Raw genomic sequence first — 12,203 nt, 5'->3', positions numbered from 1 at the left:
TAAACATAAATTGTCTCAGCTGAACATGTCACTTTTGGATATGCTGCCCAAGTGGATATTGATCTTCACAATAAAGAGATTATTATGCTATTCACGATGAATAATTTTTAAAGGTCTTTCCATAGAATCATATTTATCATTTATTTTTGCGCCAGTGCAGGATATGCAACATCGCGAAAATCCCATAGTATCTTTTTCGCTATGTTGCAATTTTCTTTACAGTTTTGTGCTCCTGTTCATCACGGGTAGACCCTTCAGTAGGACAGGGCAAAAAAAAAAAAGAAAAAAAGTATGATTTAATATATATATAATTTTAATTATTTATTTTATTAATTATTAATTTATAATGTTTATTAATGGTGATAGGGGGCGCAAAATATTTATTTTGCCCTAGGCAGGAACAGCTATTTACGATGTGATTGCGGGTAAATATATATTTTTATCTCAATTTGTTTGTGCCTTTTCTGATTTTGCCATTGTTAAACATTATTTGCGATCTAAATTTTTCTCCCTTTTCGCTGTACACAAAGTTATTTTCCATTTTAATTCACAATATTTAAAAAAAATTGCCAACCAATCAATAAAAAGCAATTGAAAATTAATAATCTATAAATGTAGTCTACCAATTAAGAGGATTAAAAGCTTACTAATAGGTAGGTGGGAATATAATCTACACTTTTCGCCGAGGGAGTGATTCATTAAGTAACGAAATTCGACCTTCCCAGAATAGTTTTGTTTTTAACCCCTGGTTTATTTATTCTATAAATTCAAGTACATAGTTTAAACTGTGTTAAATGCAGGTGAGTCTCGTTTTATGAATTATTTTTAGAAAATAATTTATATCGTGGTGTAATTAATGTGTTATTATTATTATTATTATTATTATTATTATTTTTTGTAGTTGATGTGTTTGTAAGTTTTTTTAATTTATAGTCTAATCCTCCCATGACGATAGGCATTCATCATTGCGATCTACATTTCTTTCTTTTAATAAAACATATATCAGTATAAATAAGAATACTATTTTTTGATCCAGCTTAGTTAGAATAAAACACAATTTAAAACTTTCATTTTAGGCATTCATCAAAACACTTGAGCCGAGTGGAGTTTGATACACGCAAGATTAGTAACTTACTAGAGGCCACAAGGTTTCTTTAGCTAGCATGGGCGGAGCAAATTTTTTTTTCGGGGAGGGGAATATTGATAGCAGCACAGGAAATCATTCTTGTTAGAAGCAGATAATGCTTGTGGGATATTATGGAAAGTGTGAATGGGGGAGGGGGGGCGGAAGAAGAATAATTACCCGATTCATCTTTGTGCTAACATTATGCCATTTATCATGCATGAAATGAGAATGCTGACATATTCACTGTGAACATATTTTCGATATATTAAAACCATACATTCGAGTCACATGTTTATTATTGATGCTGTTCTTATGGTACTCACGCGTACCTTTCTGTTATTTTCAGTTTTATTTATATTTTTTAAAGATATCTAAAACTCTCCCTCGCAATGAATCAGAAATTAAAATACCTGTAACAGACTTCCCCTGGTGTTTTGTCATCCCGACGGTCGACTGATTTCCTTAGGGAACGAGTAAAAACCGACTAGATAGCATTGCTGAGCTACAGATGTTTTATACATATTAGCATGTCTATTTGAGTTGACCCACCGTCATTTTGGATATGTTTATTTTTTATCACTATTAAATTCGAACAATTTTTTCTTTGCAAAGAAAGCGTAAAACAAAAAATAATTGAAATCATATTACTAGTAATATTATAGTAATATAATATAATATTACTAGTAATATTATATTATAGTAATATAATATAATATTACTAGTAATATTATTGATTGATTTATGCTTATATATTTTCTGATTTTCAATGTTGCCGTCGAATTTGTTGTAGGATGTCTGTATTAGCCATCCTCCTAGATAATGTCTGTACAGGGGTGTTAGATAAATAAACTGATAATAATATAATATAGTAATCATATCACTACTTTAAAAAAAGCATATAATTTATCTATTATATTATGACCTATACGTTTTCCAGCTGCTCTCGTGAACGCCAAGGAGTGAAAATAACAGGTGCCATGAAAACGTTATACAGTATTGAAACATAACGTGTGCCGATTACGTTTTTTTTTTTGTAATAACCTATTCTCATCATAGCGGAAACAAAAGCAACTGAGAATTATATCTATAGAGAAAAACCATTTTATATACATATATATTAAAATTCACCGATGGAAAAAACCACTTCGATAAAGAAAACCACCCATAAACTGATGAACACAGATTTTACATTTTATTAGGAGAAATTCGGTTTGTAAAAAAGCGAATGGGATCGTTGACCAGTACGCTTTGGCAGTTCCAATCGAGTTTATGAAGACGGGCGTAATCCTAAAACGCATGAGATAGATAGGCCGTGATAAGATCAGTGATTACAGTGTTCATAGATAGGCCGTGATAAGATCAGTGATTACAGTGTTCATAGTCGCTTTAACGTGATGTTGAACGATATACGGAGACGATGACACTTATTTATTAAAATGTTACATGGAATAGGCGGGAAGAATAAGACGTCATTGGAGGTCTTTGTCTAGTAATGATTGATAGCGAGAACCATAGCGTATTCTTTCCTGGCGGAAAAACTATAAAAGTGTAAAGATGTCAGGGGCGTTGTAGAAATTTGAACAGGAAGATATACATACAATGATTTAGAAAAGTATGCAGGATAAAGATATATGTATATCTACAAACGATCGACCAAAATTTCTGCACCACAGTGATAAAAGTTTATTTTAAAATTTTAAGTATATACTTGTAGTATACTGTATAAAATAAATTCTGTTACTTCATTTAGTGTACAAGGTATATAACAATGAATAATCTGCTATTAATCAGAAATTAATCTAATTATGCTGAAGTGTACTTGAGAATAAATGTACAGGGCAAAGTGGAAAAGTAATCTAAAATTAAATGTACTGGCTATGTTTATGTACAATATAAAATGGCCAGTACATATGGTCACTGGCATTATTTGGTGCTGTAATTCTCCCCCTTTCCTCAGAAATCATGGAAATAACTATGAATTGGTTATTTTGAATATGCTGTTAAATATTGTTTTAACTATACATTTCATTTTATACTGCACTTTTATGTTAAAAAACTATTTTCATATCTCCCTTACCACAGCGGTTCTCAAACTTTCTGAGCCCACACCTCTCTTGACATGTAAAATTTTCCCGGCACCTCCTCTGAAGTAAAACATCTATAATTGTGCAATTTCTTATTTTTAATATGTCAATACAATAATTATTAATAAGTGTTGATGCAGTTCTATTCGTAAAAAATACCCCAAATATTTTCTATAATTATTTACATTAATAATACAGATCAAATAGTAGTAGATATCTAATAGTAAAAAAAATCATTCTTAATACATTTTTAATATTTGCTATGGAGATCGTACATAAACTATTACATTGTCTGCGATGCCCCTGGTAAATTATGACACCTCCCCAGGGTGTCGCGATGCATAGTTTGAGAACCTCTGTTATATGGTAATGTTGAAAGGGAGATGTGAAGATCCCTGAAAATTACTTCACTGTTATAAAGAATTTCAGAACTAGGGGTCCTAAATTCAAATTACAGGGGAAGAGGTTTAGACTAGATTGTCAGTTTTCTTTTAGCCAGTGAGTTGTTGATTACTGGAATGAGTTACCTCAACTGAATAGTTAGCTATGTGAAGGAAGTGCATAATTTTTATTTTTCTTATCTACTTTTTTTCTTTTTTTTTTTTTACCAGTGCAGCAAAAGCCTGTGGCTTCCTTGCACAATATGGTTAGTACTAATTAGGTGAGCAAATTGATAATTAACTTGCTAACTCATATTAATTGCTCATCGCAGCAAACCATTTAAAAGGTAGTGCTACCAGGGATGTTTGGGGTTTTTTTTTTTTTTTTTTGCTTTGCATAACATAGCAAGCCCTGGACTGGTATTAAGGCCATTTGAAATATATGAGGGGTCTTCTTACTAGGTCACTCATTGTGCAATTTCTTAATCTTTTATCTTAAATAGTATCTTCTTTATCCATTCCTTGGGCCATAGCAGTGCCTAAATATATCTTTGCCCTCAGCAATATATATATTTTCTAATCAGGGTGTCAAACAAATATAAAAATGAAAAAAAAAAAAAAAAACTCTGTTTAAAGTTATGTTAAAGAATAAGTGGGGTTCTTGAACAGTGAAACAGGCAGGCACCTATCTTCTTGTTAATTGAAAGTTTTTCTTCCCATGACTTGTAGAAAGTATGGTATTTAACAATAGTGCTTTGAATGATTTGTTAAGTGCTACTTAGCCACAACTGCATCTAACAAAAGATATGTTTGGAAAGCTGTCCAATGTTATTTCACAATTCAGCCTTTGAAACTAGTTAGTCTGTGATGACTGTGCATCTTATCAGTACAATAATGATCTCCTTCCAATTCAGGAAGTTGAATCACTGATGTTAAGATGAGAGGCAAAATTTAATCTTTATTGTTTTCTTTTGTGGTATGGTGTCTTGTTGCATTTTCAATAGAAGTAACCCATTATCTTGTTCATCTACTGGTTTATACCTTTTTCTCAGCCTTTATAAATTGTAGAAGTCATTCATGTTATCTTATGATTCCAAACTATTGGTAGGTCTTTTCCATATGTACCTTCATTATTTACACATCTTTGCAGGTTTGCCAATTACTGAAGTTATTTTGTTTTGTTCTGTGACACTCCAGTAGCATGCTAAACATTTGTTTAGACTATCATTGCCCATGCCACTGAAGCAGACATTAAACCCAACTTGAACAACAACTGCTTATATGCCAGAAATGCTATAATTTGATATTTAGAGGTAAATGCATCATCCAAATTCCTCAAAAAAAGACAGTTAAATTTCACGATAGAGTAACAGAAACTTGATTAAACAAATAATTATTAATAAATATATCTTAGAATGGTGATGTATGTAAATCTGATTTGTAGTTCACAATCACTTTGCTTCATAGATTTAATCAATTTGGTTTACATGTTATTTCCTTGTGAAGGAAATAACATCACAATTTCATTTACATTAACATATAAATGAAAAAACAACAAGCCTAAAAAAGAAGAAATTACACTGGGACCTGAAGTTAACTATCAAACATGCATTAGGTATTGAAGTTCTACTTTGGATTTAGTGTGAAATAGGCCATTATAGTCTGAATGGGTTTGTGGAAATTCTGCAATTGCTGGATTGCCATAAACCCATATGTGGAGAACATCACATGTAAACTTTTCCCAGAGTGTTAGTTTTATTCTAATATTTTTAATGTTTATTATAAGAGCAACAACTATAATAATATGTATATTACATATTTTGTAAATAAAGGATCATTTTGAGATATATTTTACTGAATGACATATATTATTCAATAAAATATTTAAATAATAAAATATTATTTTTAATATTATTTTATTATTAATAAAATTAATAATAAATTTAATAAAATTATTAATATTATTTAAATTATCCAAAATTGTGGTAAATGTGATATGGCTAGTATCACTGACAGGATTCAATTAAATGAAATTATTAGTGACAATCAAAATCTGCCACCAACTTTTGATGCTTAAAAGGTAATGTTCAATTTTACCTTTTTTCAATGAAAAAAAAACAAAAAAAAAAAACAAACAGGCTTATTTTTTGGCATTAAATTGATCTTTGGTGATATTTTTTTTAGATACGTTTTGATTTTTTAATTTTCACTGAAATTGGTATGACACTTGAAGTAATGCATGTAAGAAGCATGTCTTAGTAATGGGAGTATCCAGTATATATAGTAAATGCCTAATTTTAGGCACATAGTGTCTAGATAGACAACTAATTAATTATTAATGCCAATCAGTCACCAGTTATCATCAAATGCAGTAAAACTCTTCTGTATTTGATGCTAATTGATGAATATACTAATTACTATCTCTTCTATAGTAATGTCATCAATTTGGTATCAAATACAGTAGAACTTCAATGGTTATGGGGATTACATTCCTAAAGGTCTTCACAATCAACAAATCCAAATGGAGCAAGTTGAGTTTGGTTCCCAGCTGGCAAGGTATTTTTTGTATAAACTATATTCAATTAATACTAACTACTGTTAATAATTAATATTGGGCTTCACCTATGAATAGGAAAGATGCCAGATAGTGCCATCACATTTAACTTGTTTTGATGACCTGCCATATCTGGCAATATGCCATTTAAAGAAAGTGTCAAACTAGTTTGGGAAGACTCCTTGTTTTAATATCATTTACCACTAACTTTGTACAGTCTAAACTGTGCAAAGCATGTTTTCTTATTAGCATGAACCAAAATAATTTTGCATTCATGGAATTTTAACCTGAATATTTCAACAGATCTCTTTAGACATTATGGAAGTTAAAGTATTTTATATTTTGATAACAAGTTTTGTTTACATTGTATGTTTATATATCATACTGCATTTATATTTTCTTTTATGCTTATTTAGTTATGATAAAATAATTTTTTTTTCTTGTTTCAGGATCACAAAGATGATGATGACTGGTCTTCAAAGGCTGTATTCTGGCCTAAAATAATTGAAGACGGTTGGGAATCTGATAGTTGTGGCTTTCAAGAATCATTGAGTGATTATGATGATAGTGTTTTAGGTTCATCAGTAAGTGAGAGTTCTGATTTTTTAGAACCATTAGTGAATGGCAATGAAACAGAATGGTGTGATGTAGCAACGTTAACAGGTATGTAATTAATATTTGTGTGCTTGCATTAAGTTTAAATTTGTATAAATGAAGTCATGTTTTCATATGAATATATGAATTTAAAAAGGAAAACTGTTGTTATTAAAATGATAATTTCATAGTTTTTCTACCAGTAAAAAATTGTGCTACTTTGAATTTAGGAAGCAATAATTTCCTAATTTTATATATTACTATTCATGAGTTATCAGAGGTTTTCACACAAAAAAAAAAAAAAAAAAAAATATTTTCATCCTCTAACTGTATATCCCACCCCACTTTAAACAAACAAACATGCAAGGATGGGAAAACAGATAATGAACCTTAACTTTAACCACATTTCTCATCTTGGCCACTTTTAAGTCCCAAAATGAAAAACACTTGATTCTGGATCTTCTGTTAAAATTTATAATGATTTCAAGTAGTGTGGCAGTTATTTGCTTGGAGATGGTGAAGATGTTATTATTGTTATTTATTTACAAATCTGCATAACGAGGGCAAATCCCAACTGAAAATGTCAATACAGAGAATTGATACAAGTTCATCAGTAATAAATAGTGCAGACAAGTTAAAAAGACTATAAAATTGTTAAGGCTTATCAAAATAACTTATTAATAGTTTATGAATTGCTTGCTTTTTTTTTTTTTTTTGAAAAACAAGTAAGAATATGAAAACATTTAAGTCATAGTTATTTATGAAATCTAGATATTGTATTAGGAAACTAATTTTAATCTAAAAAAAAAAGTCACATTTGAATTAAGCGATAACAAATGTGTAGTGAGTTCTAGAATTTATTCCGAGCATTTTACAATTGATTTATTCTAGTAAATTGCTTGCTTTGATGGAGAAATTAATTTAAAAAAGAAAAAAAAAACTGTGGAGAGATCTTCAAGTTTTTGCAGTAGGCTATAACTTGTTTAAAGTGTATGATAATCCCATCTATGCCAGTTCATTCTGTATTTGAAGGATACAAGGCATTTCAAAAGTATATGCAAAAAATTTTTGAAACATTGTGTGGTTTAAAGTAAGAAAAAAAAAAAAAAAAAAAAAAAAGTGATATAAACATGTCTAATTTTGAATGTTTACAGAGCTATGCATGTTAAAAAATGACTATGGAGTTTTGTATGGTAAAATTAATAAAATTATAAAATTAATAAAAAAATAAAAAAAAATAAAAACATAAATACAAATACAGTCAGTTCTGCTATAATGCGGAACATGTTCCTAAAAATCTGCATGTTATGGCATTTCGTGCATTAACAACAGGGATAGGAACAGAGCACTCAAAAACAAATGTTCAGTCTGGTAAGTAAAACACTAAAAAAAAAGATAGAAACCCAATAAAATTGCTAACACAGGTTTAAACATCTTAAATTCCTAATAAATAAATATTACAGTAAATATAGCACTTTACCTTGACAAGATATGAAGTTTGCTTGTTTGAAGTGGGTGTGGTGAAGGGTTGTAGCGGGTGAGTTATAGCAAAGAGGTAGAAGGAGGGTTATCATACTTAGGACGAAATATTGTTATACCCAATGTGGAAGGGTGTGATTCACTGTCCTGATTTTCTTTCTTCTGCACTGGTTTAAAATAGCTATCTAGCTTTTGTTTCCTTTTCCTGCCTCCTTCAATCCACTGCAGGTGCTTTTCAATTCCACTTAAAGCAGCTGATAACTCCCTGTTTTAAGTTCTCGTGGGGCAACCTGCTAGACTTCGGTGTCATCCTCATCTTGACTTTCCATTTGACTGGCTGCAACAAGTTGTTGCAAGTCTTCAGTTGTTGTTATTTGGTTTTTTTTGGTTTTTAGGAGCATTAGCAACTAAGGCCATATTGCTCCGGTGCGGTGGTCATTCCCTGACCTTTCCGCATCTTCCGTATTTGGTGGTGACGGGCTCGAACCCCGGTCTAATCAAGAAGCGTGTGCTACGCACTGCTGCTCCTTCCCACCTGGCTACGGAGGCGCCTAAGTCTTCAGTAGACAGATCCTCATTGTGAGACTAGAAGCTCTTCTACATCTTCATTTTTTACTTCCTCAAAACCAACTTCTTTTGCAAGAGCAACACAACCTGCTTTGATTTGTTTTAGTTGCTCTGAAGGTTCAAAACCTTCAAAATTGCGAATTAAATGAGGGATAAATAAGTTTCAGCCACACACAATTCAAGCAGTGTTTTGTAACATCATTCCAGGCTTCTACAATCATATCAATGGCAACTTTGATGTTAAATCTCTTCTAAAATTCTATAACAGTTTGTGCCTTGTCACCTTCAGTAGCAGCAATTAACATCTTGAATGTTTGCCTTAAATGCTGCTATCACACCCTGGTCAAGGGGCTGTAGTAGAGAAGTTGTGTTCAGAGGTAAAAAGATGAATTTGATATTTAGAGAGAGTTCAGCAACCATCTGAGGATGGTTTGGTGCATTATCAAGAATTATTAGAATTTTAAAATCTAAGTTTTTCTTGCAATAATTCTTGAAAGCATTATGGTAAGCTTCAACTAAAATATCAGTGAATATTTGCCCAGTCATCCAACCTTTCTTGCTAGATCTATAGTGAATACCAAGGCTGGATTTCACAATTCCTTTTAAAGCTCACGGATTGGCAGAGTGATGAACCACTACTGGTTTTAACTTCAAGTCTCTGCTGGTGTTGGCGGAAAACCATCACAGTTAAATGATCTTTTGCAGCCTTAAATCCTGAGGCATGTGCTTCTGCTTTAAAGATGTAGGTCTTTGAAAGCATATGTTTCCAATAGAGGCCTGTTTCATCCAGGTTGAAAATCTGATCCAATGTGTAGCCTCAGTCTTCAATTATTTTCTGTACCACATGTGGAAATGCCTTTGAGGCTTCCTCATCTGCATTTGCGGCTTTGCCAGACCACTTAACGTTGTGAAAAAGATTAGGGGTGTTTGAAGCCACTAAACTAGCCACTACTAGCATTAAAAGGAGCTACTTCTGCAAGATTTGGCGATTTCTTTTTAAGGTCTTCATATATAACTAGTATTTTCTCTTTCACTCTGAGAAATCTTGCTTCCATTTTTTTTTTTTTTTTGTTTGGTCTTCAATCCCATATGCTTAGCAGCCTTTCTATTTCTTTAGGTCTTGTTCTAATTGACTTTGCGGCACTTGAAGTTGTTCCAGCTATAAATGTAGCTTTTATTTTTGTGGCAATGTCTCTGATGGTGCGAAATGTAGGTTAACTTAAGCCTGTTCCTCTAAAGATATCACATGTTCTCTGATTTCTTTCAAACGTTTTATTATTTCAAGTTTCTCTTCTATACTTAATGCTTTCCTTTTGCACTCACTGCTTAGCTTCTTGGAACCAGGATGCTTACCCATGTCTGGGATGCTGTATGAATATACTTTTTATAAAGAAAAGTTAACAAATGCAGGAGAACAGTCCAAGACACACACTTGTAGGATAATGCACGCGGATGAACTGAGGTAAGAGATACATGAGGTTTGTGTGTGTGTAAGGTGAGAATATGTAGTATGTTTCTGCCTTTAAGGCAGAAACACACTTACCACCTCATACATTGAGCTGGCATGTGTAAACATGTTAAATTTCAAATGTGTGAGAGCTATATTTCCCATTTAGTTATATTGGTCGGAGACTATGCATGTTTACTTACATAGTTTAATTATTACTGTAATATATACAGGGTTGTTAAAATTAAAGTATTCCTATTTAGAGGGCTCTGGAATGAGTTCTAAGGCTCATACTGAAGAGAAATTTGAACAGCAAGTACAATAAAGAATGCGCTTGGCATTTATTGGGAAAAAAATTATTTAACAAAATTTGTCACTATATGGCACAATGGCAATATAAATCACTTGAACAGCACTACAATTGTTCAATGTGTCCTCCATTTTGGTCAACAACAGTTTCCATTCGAAGAACAGCATTTTCTACAGCAGAACGTAACATGTCAACTAGAATAGCCAGCACATAACGTCTAATACTGTCCATCAGATCTGCCAGAGTTTGACATCCTTCCCGATACATCTGGTTCTTCAAAAACCCCACAATCAGAAGTCGCATGGGGTGGGCAAGATGCCTGGAAACAATGGCTGATGACCTGTTCGTCTGTAAAGTGTTGCCTTAGCAATCTTTGGACACAACGGTGGATGTGGGGTGGTGCACCATCTTGCATGAATATGGTATCCTGAAGGCACACACGTTTTTGCATCTCTGGTATTGTGAAATTTGCCAACATTTCATAATATTGCTGTCCAGTGACGGAACAGGTGCAAGGTCCAGTCGGTGTTACCTGTTCAAAAAAATATGGCCCAATCATGAATGTGGCCGTAAATCCCACCACACTGTCACTTTTGGAGAATGCAATGGGACCTCTTGAATAACTTGAGGGTTTTCTGTTGCCCAAATGCGACAGCTGTGCGTATTCGCTTGTCCATTTAAGCAAAAGTGGCCTTCATCACTCCAAAGGATGTTTCACGGCCAAGTGATATCCACTGTCATTCGTGCCAGAAACTGAAGTGCGTATGTGAAATGAATATCTGCATCACCATACTTTAGCTGCTGTAGCATGTGCATCTTGTAAGAATAGTATCGCAACACTTGACGCATTACTAGCCTTACAGTGGAATACGGCATGTCCACTTCACGAGAAACAGCTGGCACACTTGCACTACCACATGGAGATTGACTAGATAAATCCACGACAGCCATAGCCACATCTTCAACACGAGAGGAGTCCACTCGTTTTTGACCTCTACCTGGTTGAACATCGAGGTGTCCTGTCGCTTTAAATTTCTCAATCATTTTGTGGACAGCACAAACAGTCATAGGTCCACATCTTATGCGCTTCTGACACTGGAATTGTCTGATAGCCGCAGCTGCATTGTTGCTGTTCTGATAGTACAGCTTCACTAATAGTGGCTTTTCCTGCAATGTTGTTGGCATTGCTGCTGTAGTGCAGGCAGACATCTACTGTATGATTTTGAAGAGCCTGCTTTGCTTTTATGCAGTACAGTAGAGCTGAGTAGTGGCGCTGTGGAAATAACTTACGATTATGCAAATAACGTAAGTTATTTGCATAATTGTAACTAAGATAGTTACATGCCATACAGTGACAAATTTTGTAGCTAATTATTTTTTTCCAATAAATAGTGAGCACATTCTTTATTGTACCTGTTGTCCAAATTTCTCTTCAGTACGAGCCTTAGAACACGCTGAAGAGCCCTCTAAATAGGGATAATTTAATTTTAACAACCCTGTACATACTAATTGATATTTCTGTTCACAGATTCTTTTCTTTTCTTTTTTTTTTTTTTTTTGATTGTAAAATTTAAAACAGTAAAAAGATAAGCAATCAATAAAGACGAACACTGCACACACAAAAGAGAAGATTCTGAAAATTTATTTATGTTTTTTATATGA

General features: G+C 32.9%; 1 protein-coding gene across 1 annotated transcript in view; it reads left to right on the top strand.

The window, feature by feature from the left end:
• Positions 1 to 12,203, top strand: part of LOC150082225 (trafficking kinesin-binding protein 1-like) — a 210,273-nt gene that overhangs the window by 114,868 nt on the left and 83,202 nt on the right. Inside the window, exon 2 of the mRNA XM_090380064.1 lies at positions 6,594 to 6,807. Coding sequence (XP_090236190.1) covers positions 6,594 to 6,807 — 214 coding nt within the window. The remainder of the gene's footprint in view (positions 1 to 6,593; positions 6,808 to 12,203) is intronic.

The sequence above is a fragment of the Mastigoproctus giganteus genome, chromosome 8 (genome assembly GCF_048544385.1).
Source record: "Mastigoproctus giganteus isolate SK-2022 chromosome 8, ASM4854438v1, whole genome shotgun sequence".
Lineage (NCBI taxonomy): Eukaryota > Metazoa > Arthropoda > Arachnida > Uropygi > Thelyphonidae > Mastigoproctus > Mastigoproctus giganteus.
The sequence above is the reverse complement of the archived record's forward strand: the minus strand, read 5'-3'. Positions and strand labels throughout refer to the sequence as shown.